We start from the raw sequence: 20,765 nt of genomic DNA, 5'->3' as shown, positions 1-20,765 counted from the left end.
CCTTCAACATTCCCATTTCCCATCTGTAACCAAACATATGGAATGCATAAATTTCTTTTATGGGTCCTAACATCACCATAGAGCCCTAGATAAATCTTAAGTGGGTGCTGGGTGACGGTGAAGTATATTAAAAATGAAAGATGGTGATAAAGTTGACCTGATTTCACTACTCAGAGGAATAGAGTGTTGCTGTGAAAGACATAAAAGATCATTAACATTTTGACAGCTGGAGAGAATACAGTGCCATGAAGTAAAGAATTCAACTACATTATTCCACTAACTTCTGGTGGCCTGGAGCTCTGACCACACCAGGGGAAGAGTAAGGGAAGAGTCAGAACTTCAGAATTGATGGATGGTGCATAAAGCCCCTTAGCAACATCTGCTTTTCCATCTCAAAATCCTTAAAATCTCCATTGGAGATTTTCTTGCATTTTGCCACAAAACATCTACTGTTTGGATTTTTCAATCTAGCTGACTTAAAAAGCAGAATTTCAGGTAAACAACAGAAACATCCTGCGGCCATGGGCCAATTCCTTTGGTTGACATGCAAATCTCCCTCCCAGTGACCTATGACTTTGTGAATTCTTCAGTGAATTTCTGACATAAAATCAAATCTAAACATTATTTTCAAAAGGAAGCAGAAGCAAAAAATTACACTAAAATTTGCGTGTTTGCCAAGTCACCTGATCTTTAGGGCCTTGTCCTGTGCAAAATAGGGAAAAGCAAAACCATTCAGTGGTCCTTGAGACAGGAAAAACAATTTGGCATAAACTATTCTTTCCATTTTGAGAACCCAGTGTGGCAGGAGACGTTGGGAACCTCAGCGGCTCTAATCCTGGTTGCCTAAACATGCTCATGGAGGTGGGGGACGAGTATATTTGTCTCAACTGAGCAGGGAAAGCTCAGCAGAATGCTAAGTAGCTATTTCAGTGGTGCTGATTGATTTACAGTGATGGCACAGATGTGACCTCCTCAGTCAAAGTCAGTGTTTTCTTGGCTCTCAAATTTCAGAAGGAAATACAAATATAAATGATAAATAATGACAAGCCCCAGATATAAGCCTCAGAGTCATTGCCTCCACAATTATTAATGCCTGCTAGGTTTCTAGCACCCTGCTAGAGACTGACAACAACATAAAAATCATCTAAGACCTATCTCCTGTTCTCTATACTATTCATAATCATAAAGTTGCAAAAAGTATATAGTTTTTAAAAATCACAAAACAGAGTTTTTGTTGCACCATGAATTTTGCTTTTCCAACTAAGAGTTAACAGACACACATAAGTGTGCCTTGCACATAGCCTTCCTCTTGTCTTGAATGTCCTTCTCTTCTTCGTCTGCCTGGAAAGCCTTCATATTTAATTCAAAGTCCAGCATGGCTGTCACCTCAATGACATGAAATCTCACTGGCCATGCCCATCCAGCAATATCCATCACTTTCCTTTTATACCCGAATACATCATTGCAATTCAGGATACTATTGTAGCTGCCTGTGTATGTGTCTAGCTGTCCCACTCAATGACCTCCTGTGGTTGACAATCTTCTACACTATGGCTCATCTTTAGAAGTATCTCTGGGTAAATTAAAAAAAAAAATGCAGAAGTCCAGGTTCCAATTCAAACCCATTGACATAGGATTTCCAGAATGTTGGCCTGCACATCTTTAGTTTACTCTCCACGGATAGTGTTGAGTTTCTACCAGGACATAGAAGCACTTGGTGCATCTGATTCCTCCTTATAGTTCTGATGCTAGGCACAATGTCTAGCACAAAGCAGTGCTCAGATCATGCTCATGGACTGAATGAATTGGTTTCATCTGCTTTATTCCTTCTTGCAGGTAAACATCTAAATTATCTGTGGCAACAACTTGGTGGGGTCAACTCGAATGCTTTTGTCGGCTGTTCTTGAAGATTTCTGAGTCTCTGCCACATTCTTTGGCTGTTGCTGGTGTTTAAGCACTCCAGTAGGTGAAAATATTTCCTTTTGAACAGTGATTATGTAAAGTTTTGAAGTAAACAGGTTAGAATTTAGAAATGAGAGGGATTTATTGCCAAAATGTGACAAGTAAATAAAAATTAGTTGTACCTGCCTCTCTGTATATTCATACATATGTCCAATTAAGAGTAGGAAAAAAAAATTACATTATAGCTTGGTGAGAGAACCAAGTTCTAATGGGATGTTAGCATACAAAGTCACTTTTATTCCTGAGTTGACTCTCTTTATTTTTTGTTTTTCGTGTTTTGGGAAAATTTTGTGACTATTTGTCCCTTCCACTGATTTCTGGTAAGACTTTCCTGAGTTCAAATTTACCTATGTGTTCTCAAGAGACATTATTGGAAGGGAGATGAATTTTGATTTGCCAATAGTTACAAACAGCTGTTAGTTTGGCTCCACTCAGGAATAATCTATATACACGTTCCTGTAATTAACATAGCTATTGATCAGTATATAATCCAATTGACTGATGGATCTCAGTGCCTCTTCCTTCATGGTGGATGGAGCTAAATAAATAGATAAAATGCACATTGTGCCATAACATGACTTCCTTAAATTTCTTCCTTTGATTCCTTATTTTCTGTGATGTAGAAACTGCATAGCAGTATGTTTGGAGGTGGCCTGTCAAATATGGGAAGCTGACAGTGTGACTGAGCTAGTCACGGGGGTCTTCACAGAAAAGGCAGTCTGGGTCCTGGTCCACTGGAGATTCCAACTGAATGGTGAGTGAGTGTATCATAAAGCTTTTGCTGAGGGCTCTAGCAATTTCTCTCCGAACCATCTGGCTGTCCCGGCTGGCTGCTGTTGATAAAGAACCACAGGGAGATTAGCACTGATTGCACACACATGGGTGACTGCTGTGACTCCAACTTCAAGTACTTTGTCTTTGACCTTCCGGGGTAGAGAAGAGGCAGGGCACTCAGAGGAAGCCAGGTTGGCACTGATAATCAGCGACGTTCACACAGACAAGGCAGGGGAAACTCTAGTGCAGCAAAGTGCCCTGTCACTATGGGAACTCTTTCTGTCCACTGTTATCTCAGGAGTCTGTCATTGCTAGGAGCTTTGGATGGAAAGAGAGACAAGCCCTGGAAAAAGCCAAGACAGAACTATTATTTCTTATACAGCCCTGCTCACCAGCTCCCAGGGATCTCTGGGTTTCAGGCCTTGTATGTAATCAGAATTTATATCAAGGATAGTGACAGGAACCAGGAAGTATTTAGAGCTCCCCACAGACCTTTCTTAGAGAAGCAACCTCACTACTATTTTTTTTCCTGTCACAAAGGCTATCAGCAGGCTGTAAAGTCCCCTCCATGGCAACCTGAGTGTTTACTAGATTCTTCCATTTGCAGTGAAATATTGGCATAGTGAATGATGTAAATTCCCTAAAGTCAGATCTGAGTCCCTTCGAGAAGATGAGGATGTCTGAGAAAGCACAGTTTTCAAATGACTGTCACTGGTGTTCCTGTCCCCTGTCCCTAAGTAACTTCTTGAGTCATTTTTTAGCAGCCTAATGTATTATCCTTGGCCTGAGCTTTCTCTTGAGGCAGTAAATGCCCTCCCGCTGCCTATCCTCCCAGCTCTAGGATATATCGGAGACAAAATTAACTTCTTGAAGAAGTAATTTTTACTATAAGTCTAATATTATAAGAATTATCTCACATGGCTACAGAATTTCTAACCATACAGTGTGGGACACACCACAATTCCTATTAGCACTTCCATTAGCTTGTTAGAAATTTAAGAGTGGGGCCTGTGTTTCTTTCATCTTTCTACTTTCAGTGCTAGGAAAAACATCTTATATAGGAGATACTCAATTAAGATTAAGTTTTTAATTCATTCCTACTATTTGACTGATAGGGCACCAAGCCAAACAGATGAAGTTGAATTTTCAGAGTCCCAGGCGTTGAGGTTGGGGTCGCATTTTAGCCCTTTGTTCTGTCTGTCCTCTGCCCTCTGTAGTCAGTCCCAAGGCTGTCAGTTGGGTATCATTGTTGCTATGACAACATCAATAAGTGGGTTGGTTTCAAAGGCCCTTGGGAATAGAAAACACTTTATAGTGTTTCAACAGGCAACAGACAATAAGGGCAGCTCTACAAAAAGGAGGGAAATTACTGACTTTACAAGACAAAGACTGAATTTTTTCCAGGGTGTTTACAAAACTCACTGACCTGTAGCAACATGAGCTGAGAGAATTACTTGATTCATTGTTAGAGACCAGATGTGCAGGCTGTGCACAGACACCACCCCATCGACTGCTAAAATAAGCTCTTTCACGCCATTGTAATTCAGGCTCTTTGGCACACCTGACAAAAGGTAAGAGATTGAGGCTGTAGTTATTCAACGAAATACAGCTCATCGAGTTACCTAAACAAGTGGCAGAGTCCTCACCAAAATTTCCACATGCTCATCTGTGCTGGTTTCTTACTTCAAATGTTTACAAATAAGATTTTACTGAGTGCTTCAAAGTTTACCATCAATCAAAAGTTCCCACTCAGAATGCTAGCAGAATTTACTATGCAGTAATCAACAACAGTAATTATCCTTATTTTTTATGGCATATTATTAAACTAACTATGCCTTTCCCAACTATCTTTATATACACTCTGAAAAGCAAAATGAAGTAACATGAAATTTGACATCAAGTAATCATGAGTTAGCATCCTGATGACAACATTTGTGAGTTTACCCAAATCCCAGATCTCTGATCCTCAGCACATCTGTAGTAAAATAAGGGTGATAAGAACAACACATAGATCACAGAGATCTTTGAGGAGCAATTCAGAAAATATTTAATCATTATGAACGGCAATGTTGTACAAATGTTAGTTACCCAACAGGTCATTTAGTGAACTGGGCTAATAGAGGATCTTAACATTGTATAATACTCTTATTTGGTTTGTAAGTTTTCCATTATTTTAGCTACATTGGAGGATGTTGTAGCAGAGATATCTAAGTACAGCCCTTTTTTAGCCTCTACTTTAGTTATGTACAAACAACACAAATACCTGGGGTGTTAATTAAAAATAAATATACTATGACTCCATTCCAGACCTAAAGGAAATTTCCGTGGATGAAGTTCTGAAATCTAGAGTCTTTCAGAGTGGTTTTCAACCTTGGATGCACATTAGTATTACCAGAGGAGATTTTGGAAATCCTGATGACCAAGTTATACCTAAGACCAATTAAATCAGAATTTCTGTGGATAGGCCCAATATCAGTGCTCATTTGGTGATTCTATCAGGCAGCCAAGATTGAGAACCACAGCACTAACATTCATGAGACATTGCACAGCTCTGCTTTGCAGTGGTTCTCAAGCCTGACTACATGTTTTTAAAAATACCAAAGCCAGCCCCAAACCCAGACAATTAAATCAGAATCCCTGGGTGATATAGTTTGCATGTTTGTCCTTGCCAATGTCTCATGTTGTATTTTAATCCTCAGTGCTGGAGATGGGGCCTGGTGGGAGGTGTTTGGGTCGTGGGGCTGATCCCTCATGGCTTGGTGCTGTCTTTGCAATAATGAGTGAGTTCTTGCAAGATCTGGTCATTTAAAAATGTGTGACACTTCCCTGCCCTTGCTCCATTCTCATCATGTGACGTGCCTGCTCCCTCTTTGCCTTCTGTCATTATTAGAAGCTTCTTGAGGCCTCCCCAGAATTCCTGTACAGCCTGCAGAACCATGAGCCAATTAAATCTCTTTACAAGATACCCCATCTCAGGTATTTCTTTATAGCAATGTGAGAACAGCCTGATTCACTGGATATGGAAGGCCTGAGCATAAGTATTTTTTAAAAGCTTCCCAGAGGATTGTAATGAGCAGCTAGAACTAAGAACCATCTACTTAGAGAAATGAGGAATCCTTAACCCTCCTTTTTAAAAATTTAACCCATTTATGTCTGAGATTGCAATTTTTTGAATTTTTACAATCAGACCTTGGCAATGACCTTGAGCAGTAGGATATAAATAACTCCCACATGCTTAGCGTTCCAATAATGGAACACTAGGCATAAATAACCTTGCTCATGGGGGATTTCCTCCTTGGATTTAACTCAAAATTCTCTAGAGTATGAGCTGAGTTTTTACTCCTACCTCATACTGTTTGGGGAAGTAACAAAGAGCTAGTCGTCACGCTATTTTATTCTATGAGTGGCAAAAGGCCTAGGCTCCTAGAAGCAGATGAAAGAAGTTCTTGTCTCAAATGAACCACACAATTGGAATAAAGTCATGGGTAAACTTGTTATAGTAATAATAACAAACTTTTATTGAGGACTCACTATGTATAAGGTTTGTGCTAAGTACTTTACTTATAGCAATTATCTCATTTAATAGTCCTAAAAACTTTAGGAGCTAGCTATTAAGGTTACAATTCTTATTTAACTATAGGAGAGGAATTGGGGTCAGTTAGATTAAGGAACATTGCTAAGGCCACACAGAGAAGTGGCAGAATCAGTGATATCAGATCCCAGCATCTGTGCTCTGAGTATAAAGTGTTATGCAAATATTAGAGTCTAGGAATTGCAATCAGAATCTCATTTATTATTCCTAATGTGTATCTTCTCTTTGGGGAATTTCTGTTGACCAATTGAAGACCCGCTGTCATTCATCTAGGACCTTTGAAATTAAGTCATGATCCTACTACCCTTTTTTCTCTTGTCTCCATCTCATTACTATTACAGAGAACACAGGTCCACCATGACTTATTTTATTATAAGAAATAATGTTGCTGCTGGGTGTGGTGGCTCATGGCTGTAATCCCAGCACTTTGGGAGGCCAAGGCAAGTGGATCACCTGAGGTCAGGAGTTCGAAACCAGCCTGGCCAACATGGAGAAACCCTGTCTCTACTAAAAATAGAAAAATTATCTGGGTATGGTGGCACATGCCTGTAATCCCAGCTGCTAGGGAGGCTGAGGCAGGAGAATCACTTGAACCCAGGAGGCAGAGGTTGCATTGAGTCAAGATTGCGCCATTGCACTTGGGCCTGGGCAACATGAGCAAAACTCCATCTTGGAAAAAAAAAAAAATGAAAGAAATAATGTTGCCAGCTAAGAGGCATGGTCCCACTGGCCTCAATGCTCCATCACATCTAGAACTTTCTTTTACTTGGGGAAGAGTCTAGAAAAATATTAATGCATCCAAGAAAATATCTAAAATCATGTTTAATAAATAACATCCTAGACTTGTAAGCGTATTTTAAAAACCACTGAACACCATTCATAATTAAACAATTGCATTTGAAATCAATAAGATACAATATTTCACCTATCAGTAGAAAAGAATGAACAGTTTGATAATACTCAGTGGTGATGATGATGTAAGGAAAGTGGCACTTTCATATGCTGTTGGAGGGAAAGAAATTGATACTGTATCTTTGGTAGAAATGGTAATATCTATCGAATTTTGAAATGCATGTGATACGGTTTGGCTGTGTCCCCACCCAAATCTCACCTTTAATTGTAATAATCCCCATGTGTCAAGGGGCCAGGTGAAGATAATTGAATCATGGGAGCAGTTCCTCCATACTGTTCTCATGATGGTGAGTAAGTCTCATGAGGTCTGATGGTTTTATAAATGGGAGTTCCCCTACATAAGCTCTCTTGTCTGCTGCCATGTAAGGTGTGACTTTGCTCCCCCTTTGCCTTCTGCCACGATTGTGAGGCCTCCCCAGCCATGTGAAACTGTGAGTCCATTAAACCTCTTGTTCTTTATAATTACTCAGTCTTAGGTACATCTTTATGAGCAGTACAAAAACAGACAAATACAGCATGTAAGGTTTGAAACAGCAATATCACTTCTAGGAATTATTCCACAAATATATAAGTGCTAAAAATATATATGTACAAGAGTGGTAATTACATCATTGTTTGTAATGTCCAGCACAAGCAAGTATTTCCATGCTGTGGAGTAACTGCAGCTGTGAAAAAGAATGGGGTATATCTATATGTGTGTTAATACAAAAGATCTCCAAGTGAAAAATGTCAGGTGTAGAGAAAAATGTGAATCAATATGTAATCCATTTTTATAAAAAAAAGATAAATGTATACATCACATACACATATACATGTATATATATGCAAATGCACAAATATCTTCGAAAAAATAAATATCAACTTATTAATAGGTATTACCCCTGAAGAATGGGACTAAGAAATCCAAGATGAAAATATGAGGAGACTTTTTAAAATTATTTCATACTTTTTATATTATTTTTAAATTTTTCCAAGTATTATACTAATATAATTTGAAAACCTAATTTAAAAAGTAAGTGTCTTCCAGAAAGGAGTTATCTGCCAGTTTCTATAATTAGCTAAGATAGCCCAGTCTCTGCACTTTTCCTGAAGTAAAAAAAAAAAAATAATCACCAGGGAAAAGCTGTAGTGAAAAAAAAAAAAAAAAAAAAAAAAAAACAAGTGGCATATAAGTCATTTCCAATTGTACACCAACTTGTCTTTTATCTTCCTCTAAGTCAATAACTTCCATAATAGCAACAACAGCTGCAGCTTAGCACTTGTTCCTCAGGAAAGAAAATGGATGCTTCTGTGACTTGACAAACCAAATATTCTCATGTTTAGAGCCAGAAAATTCACTGTTACTCTGTGACATTTGACTCCATTATCCATTTCATTGTTGTTAACACGCTCATCTTTCAACAATTATAGTGCCCACCGAGAACAAACCCTTAAATGTATACTTAGCAGTGAACGCTGATGAAGTGTGAGCTGTCACTGAAGGCAATTGCACTCTGAGACCAGATATACCTTATGTCAAAATGTGCTGGACCAAAAAAAAAAAAATTCAGCTAATGTCAGGATATTTCAATCATCTGGATGTTTGATGTGATGTAAACCTCTAGCTCTGACTGAATTTACAGGTGCCATTCCCAGGGCCAGCATGTAGGAATCCCTTCAGTGGTACAAAAAAATTAGTCCAGTGGTTCCTGAAGTATTATACTGGGACCAGCAGCACCAGCGTCTTGTTAGAAATTCAAATTCTTGCCCCTCCTACTCCTCCATAATACTGACTCAAGAACTGTGGGAGTGGGCTCAGATATCTGTGTTTTAATAAACCCTCCAAGAGATTCTGATGCCACTGAAGTTTGAGAACTGTTGGGTTAATCCAATAAGTATTTTAAGGCAAGTTCTTCATACTACCTATTTTCCTAGAATATAGGATAGAAAATAATATCATTTGTTAATTACAAATGATCAGTGTAGCAATGATAAATCACCTTGTAAATGTAATCAATTACCTTAAGTCTATAATATACCTCAGTTTTAGATTTTAAACATTTTTAAATTGACATAATAATTGTACGTATGTATGGGACGCAGTGCTGTTGCCATACAGATAATGTATAGTGATCAGATTAGGGAAATTAACAAATTCATCATCTCATACATCTATTATTTCATTGTGTTGGGAACATTTAACATCTTCCTTCTAGCTATTTGAAACTATATATTATTGTTATCTATATTCTTGTCATCCTACAGTGCTATAGAACACTAGAGCTTATTCCTCCTATCTCACTATAGCTTTGCATCCTTTAACAACTCTCCCTATCCTTCTCTTCCTCTTCCCCTTCCCCTTCCCTGCCTCTGCTATCTGTTCTACTTTTTACTTCTATGGGAACAATTTTTTTTTTTTTAGCTTCCACATATCAGTCAAAACATGTGGTGTTTAACTTTCATTTCCTGGCTCATTTTCCTTAGCATGATGTCCTCCAGTTCCATCCATGTTGCTGAAAATAAGACGATTTCATTCATTTTTATCGCTGAATAGTATTCCATTGTGTATATATACTGCACTTTCTTGATCCATTTATCTATTGTTGGACACCTAGGTTGCACTCCCACACTCTCCCTTTGACACTCCACTCAAATCTTCTTTGGTTATTTGTTGCCATGGTCCTTTCTTGTTAGGGGGACTAGTCCCAGACATCTCTAGTGAGCCATCTTGCTGATATCACTCTCTGACATACTTTAATATTCTAAGATAATGTCAATGGGAGTCAGTAGTTCTCCCATTCCAAACACCACTGAATAGTTCTTCTAGTAATGAAAATAGATTTATTCTGATCAAGACTCTCTTATCTGGCCCTTCTGAGGCCATCAGCATCAACAGCTGACCAGGGCTATGGCCACAGTCTATAATCAAGAACTGGGAATTTCTTGGGGTGCAGATACATATGCAGTACAGTGTTCAACTCTACAATGTAGCTTCATATTTCCTATATTCTAGTCAACCCAAAATACTAGCTGAGAGTTTATATTTACGGAGCTCCTACTGTGTTCTAGACATAATGCCATTTATCTCATCTAATCCTCCTAACAGCACTGTATTGTGGATGTGATATTCCCATTTTTGAGTTGAGAAATTGAAGTTCAGAGGAGATTGAGGTCACACAGCTAGAAACTTGCATGACTAACATTTAAACTGAGGTGGGTCTGATACAAAGACTTTGCTTTTTCAACTGTATGATGTGTCTCTCTGAGCTCACTCTTCTAGTAAGCATGTAGCCTAGAAAGGGCAGAAACCAGTAGTTTCTCAACCATTTTATGCCAAATGAAAAGAAAGTCACCTAACTGCCAAATGGGAGAGAAGAGGCAGGCAGTAAGCTTTAGGCCTAAGGACGACTTTCTTTGCAGTGAGGGTTATGTCATCTATCCCTGGAGAGTTGGAAGACTCAAAGAGCCAGACAAAAATTTCACAGGCCCAGGAGAGTAGTCGAGGATAATGAAAATGAGGCTGTAGATGATGAGGTTAATAACATAAGATCCTGCTCAGGGCTAAGAGTCGGCCTCAGCAAAGTGTCTGGGATCACCCTGCTTCCAGCCACGTTAAGAACTCTAATAAAAGGCCCACACCTCTTCTTTGTAGCACTTCCCACTATTGTATGTCTGTGTCATTTTTTTGAATAAACTCTTTCTCCCCTTATTAAAGTATTATACCCATAAGGACAGAGCTTTTATTTATTTTATTTTCTTGAGGCAGGGTCTTACTCTGTCACCCAGGCTGGAGTACTGTGGGACCATCTCAGCTCACTGCAGCCTCTGCCTCCCAGGCTCAAGCAATCCTCCCACCTCAGCCTCCTGACTAGCTGAGACTACAGCCATGTGCCACAATGCCCAGCTAATATTTTCATATTTTTTGTAGAGATGAGGTTTTGTCATGTTGCCCAGGTTGGTCTCAAACTCCCAGAGTCAAGCAATAATCCTGCCTCAGTCTCCCAAGCTGTAACTCCTGGTATTACAGTCATGAGCCACTGAGTCCAGCCTATATTTTATTTTACTATACTTTAAGAGATGGGGTCTCACTGTGTTGCCCAGGCTGCTGGGCAGTAGCTATTCACAGGCACAGTCCCAGTTCTGATCAAGAGCTTTGACCTGCTCTGTTTCTGATCTGTGTCAGTTCACCCTTCCTTAGACAACCTAGTGGTACCCTGTTCCCAGGAGGCCATATTGATGTTGAACTTAGTGCAGACACCTGAACCTCATAGCACACTATGGCCCAGAACTTCAGAAGAGAGCTGTGTTCTGCTTTGCTCGTTTCTGTAACTCTAGCTCTGAGCACACTATCCAGCACAGAGTTGAGGCTCAATAAACACTTGCTGGGCAAATAAATAAAGGGTGACCCTGGTGTTCTTCCACTCTGAGATACAATTTGATAAAAATGTTCAGTTCTAATGCAGCCTGAGGGGTAAGTTTATGTAATTTTTCGTTGGTCTTTTCCAGGTATACTTAAGAAATAATTTATATTTTCCCAGTATCTCCTCATGATGTTTGTACTTACTGTTTTCACACTTGTGAGATAGTTCATAACAGTTGCTAGAGCAAAAACAGAAGCCAGTTATTTTTATTTGTTCCCATATGAAAAAAAGAAAATGTTTGTTTTCACAAAAATTCCTTATCACTTTAAATTTTTCCCATAATACAAATTAACAGTGAACATGCCTTTCCTCTGTGATTCTAGGGAAAAGAAAATATTGACTCTGGGAGTAATAATAAAATCACTCCTACCTTCCATGAGTAAGATGGAGAAGTCCTTTAAGATAGTGATGGTGCTGGCCAAAACCAGGATGGAAAAGATAAATGTGCAGATTGGGTCGGCTATTTTATAGTCTGGCTAGAAAAGACAGGGATTTTGGTTAACTGAATTCATACCTCTCTTCCAGAAAGTCTGACTAATAAACTAAGTAAACCTCCCTGTCTTTCCTTCTCCATGACTCATTCACCCTTTCAACATGTGCCATCCAACTCAGAGACAAGACTTGGTTTCTGAAGACTCAATCCTTTCTTTTAGCTTTAAACTACCAGCATATAAAGAAGTGAGACTACAAGACATGCTCTCCCCATAATTTAAGAACTAAAAGGAAGAATATTCTTAAGTTGTCTCTCAGGAGTCCTGATTTAACTTCTTACAAATTAATAAAAGCACGGAGTATGTGATAAAAGTATGTACAAATATGCCCACAAGATCCAATGACTTTTTGGCCTTAATTATAACGAGCAGAAGAAAGGATATTATTTGTTCAGGAATTGCATATGGCCAACATACAGCTGGACTATGCTCTTGGTTGACTGGGGTGAGTTTATTTCTTTGCCTCTCCAGTGTTGCACATACTCAAGGCTGGCATCTTTGATGCAGTCTTAAGGGTGTGAACAAAAGTGTCATCCTTGCTCAATCTCCTCACTGTAACCCTTAGCCTCAGAGTGAAACGTCTGCCTTTCTACCCTTGATGAAATTCTATGCCATAGAAAAGTTTGTGCCCTACTATTTTTAAGAAATTCATCATCAACTCAACTTTTGTAAGTGGACTCTCAAACTCCACTTACCCTTACAATTTTGAACTAGTTTTGCCTTAGACTTAAAGCTTTCAGCGATCATTTTGCTCAGCTGAATTTAGATATGTCTTTGTAATTTTTATTTACATGTTTTCACTTTTTTAGGAAAAGCAGCAAGCCTTTGCAAATTGAATAATTGTGATGCAAAAAGGCAGAACTAAATGCTCTTCTCCATTCTCTGCCTGCCAACCCACCTCTGTTATCAGTATTACCAGGTAGAGATCTATAGTGAATATTTATTTGTTTGGGGTCAGAGGCTTACCAGGGATTGATTCCAACTTTTCATTAGCACCTTGGCTTTTGGGGGAGAAGTTACCTCTCCCCCACTGTGGGCAATACAGGTGGAACAATAAATCAGGTACTCTAACCTCCCTCCAGCCAAGCAGCAGATACAAGACACAACCTAGGTTGATTGGACTCACATTCATAGAAATATCAATCTTCAGAAGTGACATAAACAGCAAAAACATTTGTTGAGACACATATACTTCAACATGGCATCTAGGACAGAAGTTGGATCGTTTCTAAACTCTAAATACCAAAATTTGCCCTTATTTCTACTTTGATATCTGTCTAGGAGTACATCCAGTCAATTTTGGCCAATAAATATACTTTTTGCTAGAGTGAGCCAGAGATGTTTCCTATTGCTTATAACCCAAGAACCCTAAGGTGTTCAGTTTCGTTGCTGTTCATCTTAACACCATGGTTGAGTGTTTGTTTGCTTGCTTTAGCTTTGCAAAGTAGTTTGTATAGGTAAACATAGGATGTCCATTCTCTTTTAAGTTAAGTACTCTGATGGTGGGTAAACTCAAAGAAGCTCACCTTAAAGTAGATAATCAGTGCACTAATGAGCACACTGATACTCTGAAATAGATCTCCGAGGGCATGAACAAAAGCAGCTCTGACGCTGGCATTGCCTTGCACTTCCTTGTGATTGTGGCCAAGGCATCTCTGGTGCAAAACCACAGTTAGTCTGAAAGAGAGAACGATGTTCTTGGCACACATGAGATTAGTCTTAAAAATGTAGGCAGCATATTGAAACAGCTGGCAATAACATGCATTATCCAAAATGATGGATAGTTAAAATATTTATCCCTTAAAAAGAACTATTTTTGACTAATGTTTAAATACACATCATAGAATTTTAATACTTTTATACAAAAGAAAACTACAAAGATGCACCCTGTTTACTCATTCATCCACCTAATGTTTCTCTTTTCACATTGAAACTGGAAAGCATCACTTCTTAGATGAAAATCAAGCATTTGACAATGAAGAGAGGAAATCTCCTTTATTGAAGGTCTACTAACTGTCAGGCACTGAGTTGGCTTACAGCCAAGCTTCATCAGGAGCTTAATTAAAAGTATTGGTTTCAAATGCCAAAAAAACACACAGGAAGGAATAAATAAAATAAGAAGTAGTGTATTTTATTGAGGTTGTATTTTATTTTGCTTAATTTTGTGCCTTTTCTTAAGAATTTGAAATTTGAATGATTTCTTAATGTCCAACGATGAGAGTATTGCGCTCATGTATAAAAAGCTATTTAGCCAGAAGTAGAAATATATTAACATATTAAAATGATCTTGGATGTGTACATATATATGTATATATATATATATATATATATATATACACAATATATTGCAAAGTCAAGCATCGCTTCTCTGAGTCAAAGTGATCAGTAGTAGACACCACAAATTATGTACCTAATTCTGTTTATCTATAACTTTAAGAGGTGTTAGACTAGAGATAAAATTAGAACATTTTCACTGACAGATAACAGAGTGTTTTGCCTTCCTGAACTTTTTCTAAACATTTTGGAACAAAAGTTTAAAAATAGCAACATATTGTTCAATACCATGTATCCCATTCTGTTTTCAGGTAGAGTGTCTGTTAAATCTCAGGCCATCACCACAAAGTGGAATGACCACTAGCCATCAAGATCTGATCACTATAGAATGTACAGTTTTCAGATGTTCAGTGTTTGGGTAGAAATTTACTCTCAACTAAGAGTTACCATTTAAGGTTCTTTAGACAGCCTGATATGGCTGACAGATCATAGACCTTCATCTGATCTGCCATGTGTGTTCATCATGTTGTCATTCATTTTTTTTCACATCTTATTGACAAAAAGAGAGAGAGACAAAAAACTTCTGTACTCACTCATATGCAGACACTTGTAAAAGCTTGGGCCATAAAGGTCAGTGAAAACAGATGTGGTCACTCCCCAATGTAGTTTTAAATGTGCCGGAGAAGGTAAAGATTACACACACACACACACACACACACACACACACACAGAGATATAAATAGAAAAATCTAATTTCAATAAGTCCACCAAGAACTGGTACTATGAGTGATACAACAGAGGAGTCTGATTTAGTTAGAGAGACATAGCAGCTGAGTTGAATTCAAAAGCTTAAGCTACAGTTAAATATGCTGAGGGGAGGAAATGTTTCATGCAGTGAGAACTTAGCAGGCAATAGCCTTAAGGCTCTATTTATAACCTTCATCCTAGAATCTCTTCACAACTCCTACTGGAACTTTCTGTCCTGATTTTGGGTCTCCAAGGAATAGATTTATTCCTGAGTCACAGTTCTGATATCTCTATATTCATACAATACAGCATCTAGCAGCATTTGAAACCTGTAGTCCCAATTCTTGGACAAAATATTATAGTCACTCAGCATCTTTATTCATAAATAACTATCTACTTGCACAAAGAAGGCAGAGCTTTCCAACTGCCTTGACTTTCTGAGTGTAGCAATGTTAAGGTCAATGTTTAAAAGCAGTTACAAGACAATTTGGATGATATCTGTTTAGAAAATCAAACCTGATCATTGAGGCCCCAGATTAATGTGATAGTTGGGTAGGTTTTTAGCCTTCATCTTTGTGTAGCATCAAGACAATCTGTGTGACATATTACTCTCAGGAAATTAATACTTTTATTCTTCCTTTTGCCTCAAGATCATATTGTTCTCTCTATGCAAAGATGACATTATTGACCTGTAGTCAGCAGAATGTGTGCACTGGCATGTTTGTCTTCTAGAGGTGATAGATTTACATTGATCTACTCACACTTTTTCTCCCAGTGCCAATGTGAAACACATTTTCAAGTTAACTGACAGAAGATGGGGATCTAGTTAGTGACAGCAGATCAAACACCATTCTTCTAATTATTTAGCTCAGAGATTTTGCACAATGGTTCACAAATTGAGAGGTGATTAAGACAGATGTCAAGAGTCAAGGCTATTAGAATGACCTGAGGACTTTTTCTAAAGTGTACATGCTCAGCTATTCTTGAATTCCAGACATTCCATTGTGCCTCCTTTTAAAATCCACTTTTTAAAACTTTATTGTTCAATCACGATATTCTTCACCTTCATGTAAAAATCTACCTTGTAGCATATATCAAGTAGAATTGCAAGATAGACAGCCAGATGATAAATAGATGCTACTGAGTTTCCTATTGCTTCTGTAACAAATTGCCATGATGCTTTAGCAACTTAGAACAACACAGGCTTATTATAGTTCTGGAAGTCAGAAGTCTAAGTGGGTCTCTGGAACTGCATCCTTTCTGGAGGTTCTAGAAGGGAATTCATGTTCCTGTCTTTTCCAGTTTCTAGAAGCCACCTGGGTCCAGACAACTTTCTCCATTTTCAACATCAGAAATATAGCGTCTTTCTTCCTCTCTGATCTCCTTTCTCTGTCTTATAAGGATGCTTGCCATTATGTGGGCCCACCAGGATAATCCAGGATAATCTCCCATTTTAATATCCTTCATCACATTTGCACAGCTCCTTTTGCCATGTGATTAAACATATTCAGAAGTTCCAGGGGTTAGGATGTTTAAATCTTTGTAGGGGAGTGGGTCATTATTATGTCTACCAGCATAGGTAGATAGGTAGGTAGGTAGGTATGAAGGTAGGTAGGTAGGTAGGTAGATAAATAGATAGAGTTTTAAGTAGAATTGCCCAGAGTTAGACCCTCAAATGGGAAGGAGAAATTTGACTCGAGATCAAAGTCCAGGCCTCAAAACCCCATTGCTGAGCAATCCAGTAGTTCATTTTGGGAAAGGTAGACTCATTTGGCAAAGAACATGTGCTCTTCTCCTGTAAGAATGATTTAAGACTGCCTAGATAAAAGAATGGACCAAATGGTTGAAACTAAAGGGAGAATTTAGCTAACATAGCACAAGGAAGAATTTTCATGCAGTCACAATGCTGCAAAGACAAAATAGACTGTTTTTTAGGGAAATAAATTTATTTTATAAGTTCTATTAAAATATATGAAACCAATAGCCATTTTATGGAAATGTTGCTAAAGAGAATGCAAAAGTAAAATGAGGACTGAAATAAATACATTTTAGAGTCCGTTCCAACCCAGCTCACTGGGAGCCATCATCTGCTCACCTCACAGGAATGGAACAGTAGTAAGTCACACCCCATGTGGAACCATCAACATGCACAAGAGCAGAATGTAAAGGAGCTCAATTCTGGGTCTGTGAATCTGGATTAAAATCCTGGCTCCATACTACTTAATCGGCAGTGTATTTAACCTCTCTGAGCTTCAGCTTCCTAATCTATAATATAGGGGAGTTGTGAACATTAACTTGGTAATGTATATCCAAACATCCTAGCCCTGTCTCTGGCACACCAGAAGCTTTCAAAACATGGTAGCTAGCAGAAGCCAATATTAAAACACACTTTAGCTTAAACGAAAACAGTCAACATTATTTTCAATCTTGAGCCATTCAAACACTCTGTCAGGTCTCTACCATCTTCTCATGTACTGAGTTTTTACAAAAAGTCTTTGTCCAGATAGTTACAGGTGAGCCTCATGGGCACTGTGCAGGGAACAGGGGCTGACTTACACGATGTTGGCTGCCACTGCACAGCTGGAAACGATGATCATCACAGTCGCCTGGATCTGGTAATCGGGATACAGCAGGCGCTCACATGCCAGGTATACCAGCACACCAGTCACCACCCAGATGCATAGGATGGAGAGCAGGGCACCAAGGATCTCTAGGGATTCAAACACACACAGAAACCCACACATAGATAACTCCATCACCTACACCCCCCAGACTCATAAGACTCTTTGCCACTCCCCACAAAAAGAGGCTTCACACTAGTTCACTCAGTGATTCATAAAGTAAAAGTATGGATGGATTTTAAAACTAAGAGAAGGAATTTTAATATTGCATTCATGAAACACCAGCATCTGAGTCATTATGCTCCATCTTACTAAGTAATTTCCAGCAAATTTTTAGAACATATTAATTGCTGCCTGCCCCCACTGTTTTCCTTGGGGATCTTAATTTAAACAGGTGCTAAAATGATTGAAACTTATTAGGAGATAAAATAATGAGACACAGAGAGTAAAATGTGTTTAGAAACTCTTAATTTCACCATAAAACATTTACAACCTGCCAGTGCTAGCACCTTCAATGGAATAAAATAGTGAAAAGGGAAAGCTTCAGAAAGTACTTGAAGAAAATGAGTTTTATTTGCCAATGCAACACATTATAAACACAGAGGTGAGCTCAGAGGTTTACTAACACTCTGACTGCATTTTAAGAGCAATAGTAAGAAAAACAAGCATCGGAATGGAAATGTTGACATCAGTATGTAAAGGTAAAATGGTGTTCAATCTGCCCACTGAGGAAAGTGCATTTGCTCACTCAGAAGTTCTTTAACTCCTCACTTTGACCTTTAATTCAAACTCGTACATAGATTCTAAAAACCCAAAATGGTCTAGAAACATTCTGTGAGTCAGTGATCAGGTACAATCCATCATTTAGTCCTTCCCCACATTAAGCTAATCCCAGAGATTATTTCCTTTTAAAGCGGGGCTTTGTAATGTATTACTACCCAGTGTGTGGCAATTATTTCCCAGACTTCAGCCATTTATAGACAACCATCATAACGTTTTCCATATCCACATGCTACCTGTCTTATTAGCCGCTCAATGTTTTTTTCAAATAAATTCACTTTTTACACTTAGCTTCTTCACAAACAATGTTATCCATGAAATTACATATTTGATGTGCTAGTTTATTTTGTAATGTGTATCAGGATGTGTAATTATTGTCTATGTGACACTTAAAATTATCTGACTAATCAACTGTGAAACATTTCTCACACCATGAGAAATGCTGATGCAAATATTTAAGGCATGAGCTCAAGTGTCAGACGTACATGGCCTGCCAGTGACTGGCTATGAGACTTTAGACAAGTCACTTAACCTATTTGAGCCTGAATTTTCTTATCTATGTGCATTATAATAATAGAATATATGTATAACAAGTTGCCATTTGTTATAGGTTGAATTGTGTTTCCCCCAAATTTATATGTTAAAGTACTAATCTTTGGCAGGGCACGGTGACTCACACCTGTAATCCTAGCACTGAAGCAGATGGATTGCCTGAGGTCAGGAGTTCAAGACAGTCTGGCCAACATGGTGAAACCTTGTCTCTACTACAAATACAAAAAAATTAGCCGGGCGTGGTGGTGTATGCCTGTAATCCCAGCTACTCCGGAGGCTGAGGCAGGGGGATTGCTTGAACCAGGAAAGGGGAGGTTGCAGTGAGCCGAGGTAGTGCCACTGCATGCACTCCAACCTAGGTGACAGAGCAAGATTCTATAGAAGAAGAAGGAGAAGGAGAAGGAGAAGAAGAAAGGGAGGAGGAGGAAGAAGAAGAAAGGGAGGAGGAGGAGGAGGAGGGGGAAGGAGGAAGAAGGAAGAGGAAGAAGAGGAAGAAGGAGAAGGAAGGAAAGAGAGAGAGAAAGAAAGAAAGAAAGAAGGAAGGCAGGAAGGAAAGAAAGAAAGAAAAGAAAGGAAAGAAAGAAAGAAAGAGAAAGAAAGAAAGAAAGAAAGAAAGAAGGGAGGGAGGGAGGGAGGGAGGGAGGGAGGAAGGAAGGAAGGAAGGAAGGAAGGAAGGAAGGAGAAGAAGGAGAGGAAGAATAAGGAGGAGGAGGAGAAGGAAGAAGAAAAAGAGGAAGGGGAGGGGCAGAGGAAGGAAGAAGAAGGAGTAGGAGGAGGGGAACTAATCTTCAGTTCTTCAGATTGTGACCTTATTTGGAAATAGGATTATTGCAGATGAAGTTCTTTTAGATGAGGTCATACTGGAGTAGGATGGGTCCAATATGGTTGGTGTCCTTATATAAAGTGGAAACCTGGACCCAGACATACAAATGGAGAAAATGCCATGTAAAGATTAAAGCAGAGATCTATAAGCCAAGGAATGACAAAGTTTGCCAGAAAACCACCAGAAGCTAAGGGAGAGGCCTGGAACTGATTTCCCCTCACAGACCTCAGAAGGAACCAATCCTGCTGACTCCCTTGTTGCAGACTTCTGTTTTTCATAACTATCAGACAATGTCTGTTGTTTAAACAAAACTTTATTCAAATTTGTGTAATGTCATGTATTATAACCCAGTGTGTGGCAATTATTTCCCAGACTTCAGTCATTTATAGACAACCTTCATAATTTGTTATAAAAATAAATAATGTACCCAATAATGTACCCCCCAAAATAATGTACCCAATTTGTAGTACATTATTAAGGCAGCCCTAGGAACCTAATACAACATATAGCAAACACTCAAGGAATTGTTATTTTATGAGTCTCCTGAGGCTACTTAAAACTCACCTTTGCAGAGGTTTGAGGACCGGGCCCAAGAATTTCTAGTTAGCCGGAAATGAAGATTGACTTGTGGCTGTCAGGTAGTGTGCTTCCTACCCATGAAAATCCAAATCCACTTTCATAAAATGGAACATGTATAACTCAAAACCCATGGTCAGGAAGCACAGTGGGACAACAGCTGCAGGGGTAAAGCTCAATACCAAGGGCAAGAGTCAGGAGTCAAATCTCAGGACAGAACGAAAGTCAGAAACCCAAAAGTAACTAGTTAGAACAGGAGAC

At 38.8% G+C, this 20,765-nt stretch overlaps 1 protein-coding gene across 2 annotated transcripts in view; it reads right to left on the bottom strand.

Moving 5' to 3' along the window:
* Positions 1–1,236: 1,236 nt before the first annotated feature.
* The window catches only part of SLC30A8 (solute carrier family 30 member 8), a 44,171-nt gene continuing 24,642 nt past the window's right edge, over positions 1,237–20,765 (bottom strand). For both annotated transcript variants that reach the window (XM_017530679.2, XM_017530680.2), the window contains 5 exons: positions 17,709–17,862; positions 13,658–13,808; positions 12,011–12,116; positions 4,163–4,297; positions 1,237–2,795 (listed from right to left, as the gene is read on the bottom strand). In XM_017530679.2, the coding sequence (XP_017386168.1) occupies positions 2,650–2,795; positions 4,163–4,297; positions 12,011–12,116; positions 13,658–13,808; positions 17,709–17,862 (692 nt within the window). In that variant the 3' untranslated portion in view covers positions 1,237–2,649. The remainder of the gene's footprint in view (positions 2,796–4,162; positions 4,298–12,010; positions 12,117–13,657; positions 13,809–17,708; positions 17,863–20,765) is intronic.

This window comes from Cebus imitator, unplaced genomic scaffold (genome assembly GCF_001604975.1).
Source record: "Cebus imitator isolate Cc_AM_T3 unplaced genomic scaffold, Cebus_imitator-1.0 Scaffold68, whole genome shotgun sequence".
In the NCBI taxonomy this organism is placed as follows: Eukaryota; Metazoa; Chordata; class Mammalia; order Primates; family Cebidae; genus Cebus; species Cebus imitator.
This window is presented reverse-complemented; position numbering and strand designations above follow the sequence as displayed.